The sequence below is a fragment of the Falco peregrinus genome, chromosome 3 (genome assembly GCF_023634155.1).
Source record: "Falco peregrinus isolate bFalPer1 chromosome 3, bFalPer1.pri, whole genome shotgun sequence".
Classification (NCBI taxonomy): domain Eukaryota; kingdom Metazoa; phylum Chordata; class Aves; order Falconiformes; family Falconidae; genus Falco; species Falco peregrinus.
In genome coordinates, this window is record NC_073723.1 from 83,520,048 (window position 1) to 83,540,610 (window position 20,563).

At 36.4% G+C, this 20,563-nt stretch overlaps 1 protein-coding gene across 5 annotated transcripts in view; it reads right to left on the reverse strand.

Moving 5' to 3' along the window:
- SEMA5A (semaphorin 5A) overlaps nt 1–20,563 on the reverse strand; it is a 350,500-nt gene that overhangs the window by 191,101 nt on the left and 138,836 nt on the right. For all 5 annotated transcript variants that reach the window (XM_027789946.2, XM_055799844.1, XM_027789947.2 and 2 more), the window contains exon 5: nt 14,690–14,735. In XM_027789946.2, coding sequence (XP_027645747.1) covers nt 14,690–14,735 — 46 coding nt within the window. The remainder of the gene's footprint in view (nt 1–14,689; nt 14,736–20,563) is intronic.

The following is a 20,563-nucleotide window of genomic DNA, read 5'->3' on the forward strand; positions in this document are numbered from 1 at the left end:
ACAGGAACAGGTCGGCCAGAGAAGCTGTGGATGCCCCATCCCTGGAAGTGTTCAAGGCCAGATTGGATGGAGCTTTGAGTGACCTGGTCTAGTGGAAGGTGTCCCTGCCCATGGCAGGGGGTTTGGAACTAAATTATCTTTAAGACCGCTTCCAACCCAAACCATTCTATAATTTTATGAGGACATCAATGAAAATAAAAAATCCACCCATCACCACGTTTTCCAAAACCTTTTCCAAGTTTCACTACAACTTTACTGGAAAAGCTTCTTGGAACTTGAATTAAATATCTGCAAAATGAGAAAAACTAAAGAGTCTTCTGAATCCTACCATTTTGGAAACTCAATTAAGCTACAGAAGAGACAGGTCCAAATCCATGCTGTGAAACAGATGACAAATAAAGACATGAGCCAGTCTTTTACACTCAAAGGCAGTATGCTAGCTGTTAAACTATTAACTCTATTTCACTTTCCAGCTCTCACTTGCCTCTTTGAGATGTTCCACTTCACAGAAAGAATCAAAAACGTTTATCAGGGATATGACAAAGTACCCCTGAATGAGACAGAAAAGTAGTTAAGCTCTTCTAGTATTCTAGTCCATTGTATCTTTTCACAGATCATCTCTATGCTGTTTTATCTAAAAGTCATGGGCATTTCTGGGAATGAGACTGTTTGATACAGCGCAGTCTTTCAATTAATTTATCTTCGTTTTATTTTAATTACATTTTGCTTAAGTGTTGTGATGGCCCCAGAATAGGCTCCAGTTTAGATGGACTTAACACTTCGAAAAACAGGGTTTGACACATCTACTACATCCTGCACTGCAGAAGAAGAGCAGGTAAGCTTATCAGCTGTACTAGGTCCATTATACATGACAAAATCAACACTGGTTTTCATACAGGAGGAGCAATTTAGGAATCACTTGATTCAGATGCTCTGTGTTTCAGCTTTCTCTTTCCTACTTTTGATATTACAGGTATTTTTATTTAAGTGTTCCATTTCACTATCTGCAAGAGTCTTGTATCATTTGAGAGGCCAGCTACAGGTAACAGTGATTATGTTGGGCTGTGTGATCCCAGATGCAAGGTACAAAATGCTACCCTGACTGCAGATTTAGAAGTTGCAAATAACTTCAGACTGTCCCTGGGCTTTGCTTCAGCTCTCAGCAGATGATGTTTCAGCCAGAAAACTTGAATGACTGCACTCAGGATCTGCACAGCCATTTGCATCTGGAGGGTCTCAACCACCTGCTCTATAAGAATTTTGGCTCAAAATTATGCATATCAGACCGGTAAACACGGAGTTAGCCTTTCTCCTTCAGTCTGCTCATTGTACATTTACCTCCAGCCTGCACCAGCACCCTGAGTCTTCTCTGCTATGGTGATCAGGTGGATTTTGTCTCTCATGTTTTTTTCACATTGGCTGTGTTCCAGAGATACTCTAGTTTTGTGACCATTTTGTGGCCATTTTTAAAGGGTTGCTTTTCCTGCAATGTATTCAGGCAGACCAGATGTTCTTCTTGAAGAAACTACTGGTTTTAATCCTTTTTCTTCTCAGATTTTATCTTCCAGAACTCCATTTTCTGGGCTACACTGACTAAAGCTCTTTCATCTATTTGACTCTGAATCTGGTTTATGTAGCATCAATCTGTGCATTTTTTTTGGAAAATGTTACCTCCAGCTTTCTGGTACTTTTCCTTCAGCTGGCTATTTAGAAGCAGCAGGAAATTTATGCATGGCTGCTTCTCCCAGCAAAGACTCCAAGAACCTTTCTGTTAGGTTCTGTAGCGCATATATATATATATGCTGTTCTGGAATAGTCTGGTAAATACTACTACTTCTTCACAGATAAACCCAAATAATATATTTTTACTTTCTTCTTGCAGTAAACAATGAACTCTCCCTTCTGTGATCTCCCTGACTCCATCTGCAAGGTCCGTTTGCCCTAGCATGACTGTGTTCTCAGGCTAAAAGATGCATTTTCTTTCCTGATACACAGGGGTGGTTAGCAGAGACAGGCCTGCCATGCACTGTCCGTGAGTTTTGTATATTGCATCAACTCTAAAATACATGTATAGTGCCGCAGTCTGATCAGATTCATTCATTATGTAATTAACTTTTCCCTCTGTTCAATCCTGTCTAGTTATTCTCTGCAGCTTGCAAGTCCCATTGAGAATGTGCCTTCTAGAAACTTTTCATCACACTACCCTTTATTTGATCACAGATGTTGATGACGGTTTGGCAAATTTGGTGATGAAAACACAAATATTTGTTCAACACTTGCCTGGGTAGATTCATCACTCTTTATTCCCTCATGTTAATGTGCACCTACATTAAAATGCAATTGTGCAATGAATACCTTAATATGTTTTATATGTGATTTTATAGAAATGAGAATGGCTTGACTTTTTTTTACTCTTCAATTAAAAATGAAAGCAGTTCTTCTGTTTGTCATAGCTGGGTGTAGAGCAGAAAAATAAATGCAATTACAAATTTTAGTGAAATAATATTCTTGGTTTACATAGCAAGTCTGCTTTTCTAGATTATTTGGACATGATTTTTTAATGTATCAGTTCCCAAGTTTCAGCTTTCCTTCTCAGCCTCCTTTACTGGACAGCTGGAGTATTAAAAGAGTGTATAATAGGAATATAACATAAAGAGAAACATAACAGTAATTGGTTCTTATCTGATTAATTCCTTGTAAAATAATGTTCTTTTTGCTCTTCCCATCCCTCACCAGATTCAACTACACACGTGCCTTGGATTTCCTCATCCCACCCTGGCCTGCCTGGACAGTGTCTCTGTATTCCTCCTGGGACACCTACCCTGCTTCCAACACTTCCTTTTTACACTTAGGTTTAGTTGGGAGCTCCTTATGCATCCATGCAGGTATCCTGATGCTTTTGCTACATTTCCTGTTTGCCATTATGGACTGTATTATGTAAAAAACCCATCGGCTTATGGAGGATTTTGTCTACATACACATTAGCATGTGAAATTCTCCATTCAGCTTTTATATGTCAATGTTACAGAGGATTTTCTTGACTACAACTCATTCAGCTTTATTTTCTCATACTGAGCAGCACAATATTCTACAAGTGGCAATTATGACAGCCATGTGAAAAGACAGTGGAATCACATCTAGAGCAGTCTTCGTAAATATATGATGACAAATTCTTGATCTTCTGTGAATTTACAGCATTTTTGTTTCTTCAGACTTATCCTGACACAAAAGCTTCATTAACAAATCCTCACTTAAAGTAAGAAAAAATGCCACTGTGAGAGATTTTGTATGTGTTTGACAGTATAAAACCTGATTCAGTTATTTTTTCCTTCTCTTTTTTCGTTAATTTCCCAGGTATTCAGACAAAACTATGCAAAATTCTACTGGAGTAACAAAAATAACTCTGCATCTAGGAGTCAGAAAGTGTTCCAGTGAGGAAGCTTTCATGTCCTCAATGGAAATTAAAATGTGTGCAAAAGTCTGAGCATTCATGCAGATGAGCTTCTGCAGTTCCACTTCACACAGTCTCTCCTCTCACTAGATCCTGTTTTAATCTCATAGTAACAGAGCAGGGAAAAAAGTAAGGAACACTTTGATCTTTCATCATTTCAGCTGCCCAAGATGAACATGAGGAGGCACAGAACGATTGCCCAGAACTGTCAAAATATCTAGGCAAAGACTCAGACCTTATGGGCCTAAGGCTATAACCCATACAAGCAGGATTTCCACTGACAGATAACCTAAAAGCAATGGCATGTTCAAACACTGGGCAGCTACTGCATTTTCCACAAAATGTGGCTTCAGAATGAATGCATTTTGTTGTTCATATTTAAATGTAATTAACAGAAACCAATGTGAAGTGCAAGCACCAGAGAGAGCACTTAATTCAAAATGTTCAATTTAAAAGCTCTGAAAGTCATAAAAATATAACAGCATAAATTTGTATTTTTTCATTGCAGTAGAAAAGAGTGATTCAACTTCCCACCCCCCACCCCATGTGAAATATTTTCTAACAAGTCAACTTATCTCCAAGGCGATTTTTAAATTCTGAAAAATCATGGTCATCTTCGGTTTCATTTAGAGACTAAAGCATTAAATAATTTAATCACATATCATATAAAAATGGTCAATGCTACAATGGAGTTGTTTTTTAACTAATAATTAACAGAACTTTGTTTTACTTCTGTCCCAGTAACTGATTATTCCTAGAACCGATTTCATAATGTTGTTTTATCTTGGGTAGCTACATAAATACAGAATTCTGAGACTTTCTCATTTGCCTTTTAATAATTTTATTTGACTTTTAATAAACTTAACTGAATCAGTCAACTTAAAACCTAAACTAAAACATAAACAGTTTTGGGGATGACTATTTCTGATTAATACAATGGTATTTTTACCCTGGGGAAAAAGACTAATCAGTTTTCAGCAAGGAAGTTATTTTCAAAACTGAATATATACAAAATTGCAGGTATAAATATTAACCTCTAACCAAGCTCTTTTTGTATTAATTTGTTTTGTTTGTACTATATTGTTGTCATTACTTACATTAAGCTAAACTACCATGAATATCTCAACATATATAAACAGGCCAAGTACAGACCCTGCAGTTTCTGATTTCCCATAACTTTGTAATGACAGGTTCTTTTTCTTTTGCTGTTTTGTTCATTTCTTTAGAAAAATCAGTGTACAAACCACCACCACACCATGGAACTATTTTACAGATTTGGTGTAGAAAATAAATAGATTTCCAGGCACTATAGCAAATATGAAATACAGAAGTACTGACCAGAGAAGCTAGTATTAAAATCAGGAAGCCTGCTGCACATGGGTGATGTAGAAAAAAAAATCCCTATTGTCAAATTCCATACAGATGCTTAACTCAAAAGAAAGGGTGGCATTTATGCTTCCCTGTGCTCTCAGCATTCCTCAGTGGCATTAGATAGCTCAGAATTCAGATGTCAGTGGATTCTGTGCTTGGGTATATAGCTAGCCCCATACACTGAACAGAGTGTTTAAGCACCTAATTTTGGAATCCAAGTCTTATTCTGAGGGCAGACATATAAAAACTCTGTGATGGGGCAGGCACATCTAGACCCCACAGACCAAGTGTAATTCCCAAGTGCTCAGTATATTGCCTTGCCCTCTAAAGGCCATAATCCTACGCATAAAGCAATTAAGAGACATAACACAGCTGTTTATGATATTGCTACATTACTTAAATGATGTTTTCAGCTTGTCTGTCTTCAAATAAATCCAAAATAACAGCTGAATCAAAAAAAAAGTATATAGAAATCACATACATATGTCTAACACCAGACATTTCAAAGCACATTAGTCTTCAGTTTTAATAAATAAATTGATTTCCATATTTTGACATGATTTATCACTCCCAGACTTAAGAACAGAAGCATCATATTGTGGTACCATCTGGGATGGGTAAAACAATACATGCCAAAAGAGACAAGAACATCTACTAAAAACAGGGGAGGGAAAATGCAGTAGAAAAATACAGATAGGCAAAATGTGTCCCAAAAGATTGGATAAGCCTATCAGAATAAAACTAGAAACAACTTAAGTTCTCTATTCTACGTTCAGAACAGGACTAGCAGACTAGACTCTAAGCAGTGTCTCTTTGAAACATCTAGGAGCAACAATATACATCTTACATTGGTCTCAGTCACGTTTACAGGGCGAGCAGGTGGCACAGACCCTCCCTTTGAGCCCAGAACAACTTAGGAGAGCAGGACCCTCCCCCTCCTATGCACTCCGGCATGGGCTCCTTGCCCACCAGTATTCCTGTTTGCAGGTTCCTCAGATCTTTCCTTTTCTTTAGTTTACAGCAAGAAGTGTCCATGTTTTTCACCCTCAGTATGGCTGGTTTGTTTCCTTCAATATTTCAGATTCTTGCTTTTCCTTAATTGCAGTAACAAAAAACTAGTCTCCTGACCTTGAAAAAAATTTCATCTCTTCTCTAGGGATAAAGGCAGCAGAACTGATTGGCTTATGGAAACAACCAGTTCTTACCATAGTTCAGCAGCTGGGTACGTCCTTAACAGCACTATGTCAAAGGCTTCTCAGAGCTCATTGTCAAGATGTGTATCTCAAATTTTTCTGTCTAGTGGTGAGGGGACAAGAGGCTGCTCCACCATTTTCTCTTATTCTCAGTTTAAATGTTGATTTTTTATTATTATTATTTTTAATTTCATGAGCCAACAACCAATAGTAGGCAATGCTACAGACCACACAGTGCCCTTATGCCAGATACTGATGACCACTAACAAACAGGTGTTACTTGAACTCACCTCCTGTATGTAGAATTACCCAAAAGCATCTACGTTCACTAGCCTAGAAGAACTGCTGCATAGATCTCTGCAGTACTGGAAAACAAATCTTCTCTGTGACTGAGAAGATGTGTCTTTAAGCCTACTCTTTGAACATGCATGGCATACAAACTCTGGTTGAACTCAAATTAGTTGTTACAGACCAGAACAGACAATTAAGTTCCGTATCAGTGCCTGTAAGCAAAAATTGATAATCATGTTTGTAGATACTGTATTACAGATATAAACTCTTTCAAAGCATACTGCATATTCCACCTCTTTTCTAAATTGCTCAGCACTGCAGCATCTAGGGGCCAAAGAGCTGAAACTCTGCATCCGCAACTGCTTCTGGCAGACCCCCTACCTGGGCAAGACAATACAAGAATGAAGACAAGCTGTTTTTACTCTCTATTTTCTGCTTTCATTTTCTGCACAGTCTAATATTCCTGAACTTTTTAAGTATAGAGGCTACACAGAAAGAGACTGATTCTCAAAGGACAGCCCCTATCCCTCCACAAGTATTGGCCTGTTGTTGCAGAATACTGCTACAGTCCAGATTTAGCTGAAGTATACCATGGTCCTATACAATCCAGATATTTGGAAAGCAGCAGCCCAATTTCTTTTAAAACAGATATTACTTGGTGACTACTCTTGCGCAGCTGTATCAGTATACTCGTGCTTGTGAAAATGTAAACATGAGTGCCACCTTCTTAGGAAAAGATGTTTCCACAATTACTTTTAGCGCATGTAATGCAGTCTGGTTGACCACCAATCGTACCAGGAAGATTTATCAGACAGGGCTAAATTATACCACTATAAAATCCACATCAGCTCTTTCATTAATATCTACTGTAAAATGCACACACATGCCTTTTGATATCAGCTCTATTTCTCATGAGAACAAATGCACTCATATTACACATTCCGGTGATCCAGGCTTCCCCTTTATCTTAGAAACAAAACACAAATGTTGAACATCTAAAGAAAAAAGGAGCTTTACTCCAGTGGAAGTAAAAAATTTTAGTACCTATTTTTCTTCTTTACTGTGAAACCAGAACAGAAAATTACTACAAACATACAAGAAATGCCACCCAGCAAGCAGAGGTAAGAAAGAAAAAATAGAAATAAAAACCCTAAGCTTCTCTAGCTCAATGGATGTGTTCAGACTCATTTCTCTAGAAACGCACTTGCACTTGTATTTCAGTACTGGCACAAAACAATGACAGATACAGCAAATAAATGAAAAATGACAACGTCTCTGGCTGGCATTCTTTTTCTTCTCTTTTCCTCCATCTCCCAAAATACTAACACATACTGATAAGCAAAAGCAGCAGCACAGTCCTGCCGATCTGCCAATACTCTATTGATTCACTTTGACTCTTTCTGAATTTAAGTGACAAATTTCAGCTGTAATGAAGAGTAGGCAATTATAAATTCTGGAGACTAAAACCTTCCATTTAGGTAGAAGCCAAGTGTAAATGAATAACAAGCAAAGATGAGCATAAGAGGCATTACAAATCCAATTGACCACTTCACATGCCCTCCACATAGCTTTGTAATGGGATCTGCATATCAGCTCAAGAACATCACACACAAAAAATCTTTAAACTAATAGATAGTACATATAACTACACCTATGTGGGTGAAAAATCCCAGGCATGGAAACAATACTCAGAATGAAGAGTGAATCAGCATTTGGCCAAATACAACCAAAGAGGGTTTCAGAATAATAGTGATCTTCTGCGTTAGTATATAGGCAAATCTATGAACACCAGCTGTTTTCAGTAGCAATTTTTTTTTTTCCAACAGAAACAGAGCACTGTCTGCTGGTAATTGATTTCCCCACAAATACATTATAGAGTGACAGTCAGAACCGGTGTGATCTAACACGGTTTATCTAGCTTGAGGAAGCCCCTTTCAACCTGTATGTAACAGCAGTCATTTGGGAAAAGATTAGGCATAGTCATATGTGAAATTACACACTGCTAGCCAAATTCATTCTTTTCTGGGTTCAATCAAGTTATAAGTTTGGTCAGAAACCACTGTACTGTCAGCAGAAAAACAACATAAAGAAAACACTAATGTTATCACAGAAAAAGTATTGGAATGGACTTAAAGCAGCCACCAAGTCCATCTCTACCTGCCACAAAGGACTAGCTCTGGATTCACAAATACTTCTGAACTCCTTAAATTCCCTGTCATTTAATCTAATTATTTGTGGACTTGCTGTATAATGAAATCCAACAGTCTGCTATCTGAAAGGTATTAACTAGAGGAAGAGGTACTATATAGAAGTGGCACTGTGATATACAAATGTACCCTTTGTCTTTTCCTTATTTTTTAAACTCTGCTCTCAGCACCCCCTTATAAAAAAAGGTAACAGTTCAAATGCCTCTTAAAGTTTTGCTCATCTCTGGCAGCCAAGCAGAAGTTTGCACCTGCTCTGTCACCTTTTGGTCACTGCAATTTGCTCACCTCAGTCATCTTTGGAAAAGTGTTATGAGCACTATTCGCTTCCTCTGCTTCCAAGATTTTGAGGAACTTGGAAGAGCATTGAAAGTAACACTAAATTATCCACTCTGCTTACCCATTTTTCATTCACACATACCAGACACAGATGGGAAGGACTCAAGCAAAAATAATGTTTTGGCGGCTGATGCTCCCTTCACATAAATGGGGGGGGGGGGGGGGGGGGGGGGGGGGGGGGGGGGGGCCGGGATCTGTAACAGGGAGGAATACTCTCTCTTCCCCTCAACCTTAAGTAAATACCACACACAGGAGAACCCAGCAGAGGGCTTTTTCCATTCGTTTTGTTTGGGGTTCCCCCCCCCCACACACACACACTTAGGGACCTGAATTAAATATTAAATACCAGTCTGCTTTGCTGACCTACAGCTGTCACATGTTAAGGACATCCTTAGGTTAGTTCCCCTATGCCTTCATGTATGAAATCTGAGGAAGTTTTTCTTGCATCTCCTTTTCGGCACAGGTAGATTCACTCCAGAATAAAATTATGATTCATTAGGTTTCTTTCATGTATGTCACAAACCAGACCTCTATTACACAACTAGTGGCTGTAAATAACATACAACACAAAAAATAAATGGACTGAAATACAGTGAATGAAACTTTTAGAAAAAGCTGCCTTTTAAGGGTTTCTATTTATTTAGCAACTCAACAAATCAAGGTGATTAAAAGATTAAAGCTTAGCTTCCTTATCTTAATCTCTTAAGTTGTTGATTACAGCTGAAAGTTTTTAACATCGGCATACATTAAAGATTTGATTCTATGTGATACCTTCTTACAAGCTCTCAAAGGGAACCCTAGGGCATTGTCCTCAAGGATGAACTGTAAAGACAGTCTGAGAGATATGTGCCTCTATTAGAACACCATTTTCTCTAGACTGGGCCACATACCACCTTAGCCAACAAAACAAAATAAGGTTATGAACCCCTCTCACAAAAGATCTCAGTTTATAACAATAACAAGCAATTGTTAATTTCAAAATGGGATTACAACCCTGGTAAATACTTGATTCCTTTAAAAAAGTCATAATCAAGTGTTGTTAAAAATTATGTTCTGTATTGCAATTAAAGTAAAAACTTATAAAAGTGTTTCAGGTTATACATATGAATTTATTTGTAAAAAAAAAAAACTCTCAAGCATGAAGTCAGATTCCCTCTTCGTTTAACCTGGACAAACACAAAGTACATATTCAAATTATACTACAATTTACTTAACTAATTATTTAGCCTACCATCTAACAGGTATTTAAGACACTCTTTGACACATGTAAACACCAGCAAGTCGTCCCTTTGGTAAAACTCACTCTCCAAAGTATCTCCTTTTCCTGACAATTCATAGATCCAATCTTGCCTTGACTGCTTCATTAACTGGTGTATACACACACACACACACACGTATATATATATAGAAAAACCCAAACCCTCAAGATTCCAAAATTTAAAGTTGAATAAAACACAAGAAAAAGAACCTCCAACCTTCTTAGCCTGCACAAAGAATTTAATTTGAAACTTGCAGTAAGCTAGAGGCTAAAGTTGCCTTTAAAAATGAACTTTGAGGTATGTGTGCTTCTAACCAAAAGATGTGCAGACTCAGCCTGAGAATAAAATCTCAGGAAAATTATGTAACTACAGGAGCAGGTGGAATAGGCTCATATTCAACCTTCTGGGTATCTCAAACTGAGAAAATGCTGGATGGAAGGTTCAAATGCGGAAGGCAAACTCAAGCACATGCCCTGTAAATGACAATCTGAGTTGGTAAAGAAGTTAGTTTTATGGATCAAGAAAAGATGCATACATTCTATCAGGTTTGTGAAAAGCTTGTACATGCTGGCTTCTTAAAATGTTCACAGTGATTGTGGTAAAAAAGACTTTTATAAGCCAGCATGTATTAGCTCTCCACCCTTTACAGATCCATCAGCAAACTTGTCATGTAGGCAAACACAAATAAATACTTGAAATCAGAAGCTCTCTCTTCAAATAACTTGCAGAAAAAAAAAAAAGGTGAAAAACAGACACATGTGTGAGTCATCCTCTACATGACGTCAAAGCCCCACTATTAATCCTGACATTGGCTAGGTATCTTTTTTAAAAACCATCTTTGATAAATCTATTCACTTAATCACTACTATTTAGATTTCTGCTTTTATAATTTAAGGAGTATAAAACAGTTTTCAGGAAATCCAGCTTTCATCTTGGGCAATACTTTTATGGATTATTCTGCTATTACTTGAGGAGAGCAATAACAAAGCAAAACTCACAAAACAAAACCATGCAGAGTCAGGCCTTCTGTGTCTGTGAGCCTACTATTGCTGTAGTGAGAATTATAAAACATTTGACCTCTACAACCACAGCCCAATGAGTGCTTCTTTACTAATCCATAATTGTTGTGCATGCATTGTTCCAACAGTCAGCTTTGAACAATTTGACACTTAGGCTTCTCCAGCAAGAGCTTAAAAGGCTTTCACTTGTTTTATTCTTCTTTATTCTGCTACACAAAGGAAACTGCTGAGACACATCAAATACTAGTTTGCTACAGACATTATCATATGAAACTTGCTTACTCAAACAACATGCTTTTCCTTTAAAGTACAGAGCACAGAACCACGACATGTGAGATGACAACTTTGATGCACCCACAATGGGCAACGATATCTCACTGCATAGTCCTAGCTCATGTTTAGACACACATCCTGTCTGATGCAATCTAGCAGCACTCTAACCCTTACTTTTACAAGGGATTAACTTTCACTAAACTGATGGAAAGAGTATCCTTTTAATACATGAATCTCTGTTCTGCATTTCTTTTGTGAGAACTTGCATTTCAAATGCCTGTCTGGTTTGGATTTTTGGTTTTGTTTGGTTTTTTGTTGGTGGTGGTGGTTTGGGGGGTTTTTTTTGGTTTGTTGTTGTGTGGGTTTTTTTGTTTTTTGGGTTTTTTTTTAAAGGAAGGTTATCTTGTGTTTCTAAAGTATTTTCAAGGTATACACTTGTAGAAAATTGGCCATACACATATTTTGGCCCAAAATAACTTTTGCAGAAGTTTGTAAACAAGGAGTCATTATTGTACTTTATTACTTTTTATAGAGCTTTCCTATTGCAAAACAACATCTGAAAATATTGCAATGTCTGATAATATTCCAAAATAATACTTTATTTATAAAATGTCTATCTTTTCAAAAATATATGAAAACTGGTAAACAAAAGATTTGCAAGGATGCTTTTGCTATAACTAAACGATTCTTACCATTCCAGTTTGTCATATGTAACATGAAGCCTTTTATCTTCCTAACAGCAGTGTGTGGACAAACTAACACCACCTTCCAAAAGACATTTAAGTATGACAGACAAGGAAACCTGTTTATACATAAATAACTGAAGTGCACCAACAGTCATGATTAAGTTTTAGGCATTCCCTTTATTTTCCAGATAGAAAAGTACCAGGAAAAAATATTAAACCAATGAATCAAACTAAAAAAGTCAAAGCAACAACATAAAGAAAATAAAGCTATAAAAGTCTAATTGAATACTGTAGAAAAAGAGGATGCAAATTGTAACAACCATCTCTGCTTCCATGCTGGAAGTATTTGCTGTGCATGAGGAAAAGTCAGCAGTTTTTCTCCTCCTTTAGACACAAAATAGCAAAGACAGAGCTTGAGCAATTTTCTAAAATAATTAAACAACAGGTGTATAGGTTGTCTTGTTTCTAGCGCTTTCATATTGTTATTGTGCTACACTGAAAGGTTCACTGTGTGCCTTTTCTTCCAGATGCAAAAACATAGTTTGTTAGCTTGTGAAACATCTGCATGGTTTTACAAAAGCTGGTTCATGCAAAGAAATCCAAGTAAGCAATATTAAATTGTGTTTTTACATTATTACTATGACAACTGTGTGAAGAAAAAAAATATGCCAAAAGTTCTTCTGTCCGTATATAAAGTGTCAGTGTTCAGTCCCTCAGCAAACAAATGATAACTAGCACATACACTATTAGTGATTTAAACCACAGTATGCTTTATTTCTCCTGTGAAATTCCATCATTCTATTTTACAAGGTTTTCATATATGTGTTGCTTTGCTACTCACTTTTGCTCCTACCTCCCTCAACAATAAGAGTTTCAAGTTTGAAAGATCTGGACCTTCAAAATACTGTAATTTTTAATTGCTAACTTGGTAAACTTTATATCCTCCGATCCTATTCAAAATAAAGATATGCTGGTGAAAGAAGAAAAAATACATACATACTTTTGCTTTTATTTAGAAATACAATCTCCCTAAAGGGTTTTGGAGAAAGTTTTCAAGATACAGAAGCAAACCAGTGGTGCTACAGCACTGAAGATGGAATAAAAAACTTTACAAAAAGTCAACTTGAGAAGACCGTTTAAAGGCTTCTGCACATTCATAAGACCATAGTATAACATCAATGGTATGATTTCTGTCCTTATATTTTTTGCTCACTGGGGTGGGAGAATGTTTCTTCGGGTCAGTCAGCACAATTATCAACCTCTTTAATCTACAGATTTCTCCCTCATTAGTGAATTCAGCCTACTGATACTTATCCTAACAGAGGAAAGCTGTGAATTTTAATCTATGAGTTAGCAGAATAAGCTGCAACACCACCATTAAAGACCTCTGAGTGCAGCCTCTGAACAAGAGTATTCAGGACTTAACCCAAATTATTTGCCAGGATATTGAGTATGTCACCTAAGACGAAAGACAGTCTGAATTCTGGATATTAAAAATGCTTGGTGTGTCACAGTCTTAATCACTAGCAACAAAACTGAGTATTTAACAATACTACAATTTTGGTTAATTATAAGCCAACTTCAGATCTTATTTCTAATAGTCTGGGAATGTATAGTAAGTCTGCAAGCCTAATTAAAACATATACAAGGTGTTCCACAAATCACAAGGACAGCCTTACCTGAATGCATTTTACTTTTCCATACTCAACCGTACAGTATTACTTCATGAAATAAGCACCATACTGAATCTAAAGAGTTAATTTTAAATTGCACAAATGAAAAGATTATGAAAAACCATACATTTTTATTTCATTGTGATTTTCTGTTTCTAAACCTTATCAAGTTAGCCAACTCAATTAAGTTTATTAAAACAACTCTTAAAGGCAAGTACAAAAGAATGAGGAAGGTTAGAAATTATGCCAATGTTAAAAATAACAAAAGAGAAACTCCACAAAACCTAAACAAGAAACACAACTCAGAAGACTGAGGGAAGATGAAATTGCTGGTATATGGAAGTCACATGAAGTTCAGGGTAAAATAAATTGATAAAGGATTCTCACTTACCTTTCTATGAAGCCTAACTGCCTCTAAAAGTCTTTCTTTCACCTACCAAGCTCTAGCAAATTTTAAAAAAAGACAGCATCCTTATATACAAAACTGAGATTCTGATACCTCTGTACACATTATATTTCATCGTTGTTTCATTTGCCTAATTTAACTTGGTGAGTATGAATGAAACTTTTTTATTTATCATTCTTTTACAAATATATATTCTTTACAATAACAATAATTCTGAATACAGAAGCTGCACAATAATACGTTAGAACATTTTTCAAAGAAAACATGATCCTCCTTCCCAGACTCTATTTTTTACAGATCTACAGCAGAGTAAGGTAACATCAGATCTGTGTGGCCTGGGACAAAGGCTAATCTGGAATTAAAACGTATAATATGATTTATATAATATGGGGCCTCAAAGAGGACAAAACCAGATGCATACTTATCTGTAGTTATGAAGTTTATGAATATCTTCATTATCTGCTTTAAAATATCTGCTTACCTACCTCATGCAGAGGAACTAAGAAAACAAATATAAAACATACCTGTATTAGAGAGAGATCCTCAAGCTGCAACCTGAAGAGGTAGTTTCTGGAGTTAAAAAAAACAGTAGATAAAAATTGTTACTACCATTTAAGTAAAAAAAAAAAAAACACACCAACTTTATTAGTGTTTAAATAAAAAAAATAATTAATATAAAAGGAAAAAATTAAAAAGTGACTGGTAGTTAGGACTCTGAATTCTTTCAGGGACTGTTTTAACATACAGCCATCTGGGCTAAGGACTAAGGCAATTTCTAAACAGATTTTCATCTTGACGGACTGGCTGGATATGAACAAAATAGATATTTATACTGCATACATGTGCATCTGAGTCATTGCTCCATTTTTCCTTTAGAATCAATGGGAAGAAATACACAGTGCTTTGGCAGATTTGTGGGACCAGTGTTAGATATCTAAATCAGAGTAACAGGACGGGCAGATTGAAGTTGTCCGTTTCTCTCCACAGTGATGGCAACCTTACCCAATTAGCTCAGCCATAGATACATAAAGTTGGAAGCAAAGGATCCCAGTATGATGAACTGTCTGTAGAAGTCACAAAGTTTTCACAATTCTCATTTAAGTCCTGTCATTAAGTCCTGGTCTAATTTCTTTGAAATTTGAGAATATTTTTTTTCCACGTACAGCAAGAGCTACACACAAACCAAGGATATTTTTCAAAAGCCCATGCTTTTATTGCAAAAGATTTTCTTGCTCTCTGCTTTTTCTCTACAGCAGTATTGCTGTGCCTACAGAACTTGGGAGAAGTTCAGGCAAAACACAAACAAGACATGACACAAAGGCACTGCTTGAAACCTGAGGGAATTACGGGTTAGTACACTCAGAAAGGTGAGCAGGCCTCAACAACTAAAACCCTTCCTTCAGCACATAATGGTGCAATATATGCGCGCGATCACAACCCCTCCCAGCTTACTGTGTCTATCTAGTTAAAGCAGTTGTCTTCTAACACCTCTGCTGATAAACCAGCTCTGTTGGTAGCACTCAGGGTATCGCTCCATGACCCTCCTAAAAGTGAGCAAATACCACACCAACTCTGAACTGATTTCAGCACATCCTTCTCTAGAGCAGACGCTCTTTCATGCTAGGTCTACAGTGAGGTTCTTCCATGCTCCATGTCTATATTCCTCGTGCCCCCCCCCCCCCCCTTTTTTTTTTTCTTTTTTTTCCTAGTTTCTTCTCACACTTTTTTTTTCTTCTTTTCATTATGTCTTTTTTACAACATTTCTACATATAAGATATTCTTCATTCCTGCCTAATTTTTACTTTATTTAAAGCAATTCTGCTTTTCCAATGCCACTACAGAGTAATTATGTTTTAAACAGAAAAACAAAAATATTTTTTAAAAAATATTAATAGAAGTTACTTCAATTTTAATTTATTAATAACAAATCTGTAACATTAATTTCTAAGATCTCTACAAAATCACTTACAGTAACAAAAAAGGTAACAGAGATGAGTAAATTTAAACTTTAAATGTAAATATTTGCAATATTCACAAATTATCTCAATATTAAATCCATGCAACTGGTAGAAGTATAAAATTAAGCCACACTTTTTGAGATAATAATTCCAATTCTTTCCAAATAGGTATGAACTTTTGATAATGGCCACAGATGATCTGGACTTGTTGTTTACATCTCTTTTTTTTAAAAAATGAGCTGGGGGTGCAGGGGCACAAAAAACAAACTGAGTGTAAAAAGTGCAACATATTTTTTTCAAAGCATGTATCTTAGAAACACAACCACTATCGTGGCCAGCTTTATTTATGGACTCTGGAGTGCTGCTATGTGAATTTATTTATTGACTCTGGTACATATATGGTCTACTCAAATTGTGGATGTACAGGAATCAGGTCACTAGTCTTTCCTAGGAACATTGCTAAAGGGAGTTGCTCAAAATGCAAGAGGCAGGCTATTAAGGGCAAGAATTCACGAGAAAGTAAAATAAAGACAGAATATTTGTCATTAGCACAGATAAAATCACACAAAGAAATAACTAAAATAATTGGGTTTGAGTCATGAAGAGACCTGAAGTGGGCAAACAAAGAAACCAGTACATTGCAGGACAATGATTACACAAAGCTTAATCCACAAACTAGGTGCAAGTTGACTTGAAAGACTTTCACTGAAACGTCAGGAAGCAAAGCATATAGTCTAACACATCTACCCTTTCTCTGTAAGGACAAAAAATACCTTCAGATCTGCAAAATGTCTTGCTCAGAAATATTCAGCAAGGAACATAAAATACTTGGTCTGCTCCTTATCTCACTGCATATAAGCTTCCATCAACCACCACTGATTGTGATTGCACTCCAGATATCAAAGTTAAAGAAGCCTACAACCTTACTGCTGTTCAAATCATTTTTCCCCGCACTTAACAGAAGCAGAACTTCTTTCTTCCAGAAAAATTGAACTGCATCCTCAGCAGGTATAAACTGTTTCCTTAACTCAGTGGTATCACTCACAAGAGTGGCACATAAATGCCTCATCTCACTCTACAAATAAACGTAGTTTCTGTTGCAGAACATATGAGCAGGCAGTCTGGTTTCACACTTCTAGATTTTGGGTCAGTACTTAGCATAGTGACATGACAGTCTTTATGCATACTTAATCTTGAGATATCTGCTGAAGATTTATCACTGATGTGGCATTTTAAGACAGATTATCAAATTACTCTCTTTTTATGGTCTTTCATCCTGACTTCATTTCAGCCTATTAAAATGTAAGCTATTGTCTTAAACTGTGGAAAACCTAAATTAATACATAAACATGGTGTCAGCCTTCAGAAAAATAGAGGATGAAGGTTTTCTGGGTCTTTTTTCCTAGAAAATGAGATTTGTATCCTATGCAGTAGAGCACAACTCTTCTACCCATTAATATATCCAGTGTGGAATTAGAAATATTGACCCTGTAAGTGTTAGGGAGACAAAAATGTCTATATTCATGTGAATGAGCCAAGAGCCAGAGCTAATTAGTGTATATTTTTCAACTTCCTGTGGGTGCCAATAACCAATTAACTTATTATTTTCAGCTTCATAAAGCCAGCAGAAAGAAAATTAAATCAGAAGAAGAGCAATGTGCAAGACACAGTAAAAGCATTACACCTCAGCAACATAGAGGTAAGCCAGGCAAATGGACAGCACAGTGACTGTGACTCGATAATGCTAGGATAAGGGGCAAACTAGTACTTGGAGAGCAATCAGAGCTATTGCTACACAGATGTGCCCACTTCAGTAAAACTTGCAGGACTACATTTAGTTCTATAAAAACAATAGTTTAACATTCTAAGGTATGCATCTCTAACTTGTAAAAACTCATTCAGAGAGAACATACATGAGAAAAATATATTACAAAAAACCCCATACCTTAACAAAACAAAAAAACCCCAAACCTCACAGTAAAAAAAAAAAAACAAACAAAAAAACCACAAAAAAACCCCACACTGTGAATATTAATAAATTTGACAGTCCAAAAAAAAAAAAAAAGTCAATACCAATTGTCATGACACGTGCAGCGCAATTATGCTGCTCAAAAGATATGTGACAATACTTTTTTCAATATGTTATTGAGATTACGCCCTGGATTACCATTTTTCAACCTCTATTTACCATTATTCTAGTACATTTATGCTCTGAAGGCAACAAAGGACATGAAATAAAAATGACCAAGCACATTTCTGAAACATAGATACAGACCTCTTAGCACGTATGCCTGTCTCTTGCCCAAATATGGTGAAAATAAAGGCGTGACAAATACTACTTTACATGCTAGAATTAAAGTGATTTGACACTGGTGGTAATTGGTAAATTTGTTTCCATTTTGTGCTTAATGAACAAGGAAAGCAAATATGTTACATAAATCTGCAAACAGAAGGACACTGTAATGAGAAGAAAACACAACCAAGTCTGAGATAAAGCAGCATCCTGTGTTCCTTCAGATAGCCAGCAGGCAATAAGCATTTTGCTTTACATTCACAGCACTGAACAACTTTTCTAGCTGAACTATGATAACTAAAACCTGTTAAGCTTGTTCAAACCCAATGGCAAAGACTTCCACTGATATCAGTGGGAACGGAATGAAGCACCACAAAAAGCCTGCTCCAGTCACTGCCTTGACAACAATGATCTATTGCAGTGAATACATTCAGTATGATTACAGATAAAAGTATAAAACTAATCTGTATGTTCCTAAACAAGTCCATGTCAAAAAATCAATTGAAATCCCATAAAGATTCAAAAGTACACCATGTTAGTAATGGTTGTTAAATGCAGCAATTCAGCCTTTTCTTAGTGAAACAGAAGCTATAAAAAGCAAACACAATAATAACAACTACTGTTGCATTAAACGCAGACATGAATTAGAAGAACATTAAGGTGGCACATACAGCTTAAGAAAACACACTACAGATTAAGCTTTTGAAAAACTCGTAAGATAGCAAAAAAAAAACCAAACGCAACCACCCAAGCCCCCATACGCATCTGCAATTGAGAGCCTGAATCAATAAACAGGGGTTGCAGCAAGCCCAGAAACAAGGCATAACCAAATATGTTGCCAAATCTCCTGGAGATAAGCAAGTAAAAGGTTCCTTCCTATGCACTTCTTTCAAGAAATTGTTCCACATGAAAACAGAAAATTTTATTCAATTTACTGGAAGGAAAAAATATTAAGGCTGAAAATTAAAAGTATAAGCTCTGCAAGAATCAACCGTTAAGTCATGATTCCACAATCAAGACTGAAAAGTTCTGAGTAAAAGCCAATTCTTGTTCTGCAGTGTAGTAAAATCAGCAATTGGAAATAAAACAAGAAAAAAAGAAAAATAAATAAAAACAGGAGCAAAGGAGATAATGAATATAACAAAAAAATATGATGTATAAAATTCCTTTGGTTATATTAAGATACAACAGGAAAAATATGTGAAAAAAGCTACAGATGACACACTGGAAATAAAAGAAACCTAGTCAGAGTGGTCTACTAGAACTATTATTTGGAAATGGTCAAATCACAATAATGAAAAGCAGAATGGTCAGTAAGTAATTTTGGTCTGCACTTTGCAGGAAACAGAAGTCTCAGCAAATGAGAATAATGAAATAAGTAGTTTACTGGTAAATGCTAAAGATATTAAAATAGCATATACACACAGATGAATATTTTCAGACTAGCAGGTCATGCTAATTTAACCTAAAAATCATAGCGAAGTAATGTTTGGTCTTCTTATTGCTTTTTTTAAAATAATTTCTAAAATCACAGGCATTCTTGAGGAATGAAAAACTAACCATGTTTGATTAACATTCAAAAGGGCAAAAAGGAAGGCTCAGGTGTTCATAGGCTGACCAGTGAGATGCTGAGCTTGGCAGACAGAGTAAGAAAAACATTATTGGAGTTTTTCCCATTTATAATCCCATTATAAATTAAATTAATCCATTCAAAGGTCCTGTAAAATCCGATTTCCTTCTCTGATGGTTGTTCCTCAGGATTAGCAAACCTTGCTACATTCCCTTCCCTGTGGCTCCACATACAGACTCAGCAGCGACTCGAGATTCTAGAACATTGCACACCAGCACAGATGTCCATCAAAAGCCAAGCATTACTTCAACCTGTTTCTTGCCATGGGCTTCTCCAGGAAAAGCAGAAAGGCACGACTGGCCTGTCTCTGCAGCTCTGGAGTTCACCATCCTCCCATCATGCCATGTCATCCTCAAACATGCATTACCATCTCCTCATGTTGGCCCCTGCTTCTCACACACAGCACCCAAGTTCCCCAGCCAGAGGTGGCCTTGGAATATTTGTCTCAGAATATTTATGCAACTTTGATGCATGCAGATCAAGGCTTTTCTGAATATTACACTTTAGTCCAGATAAA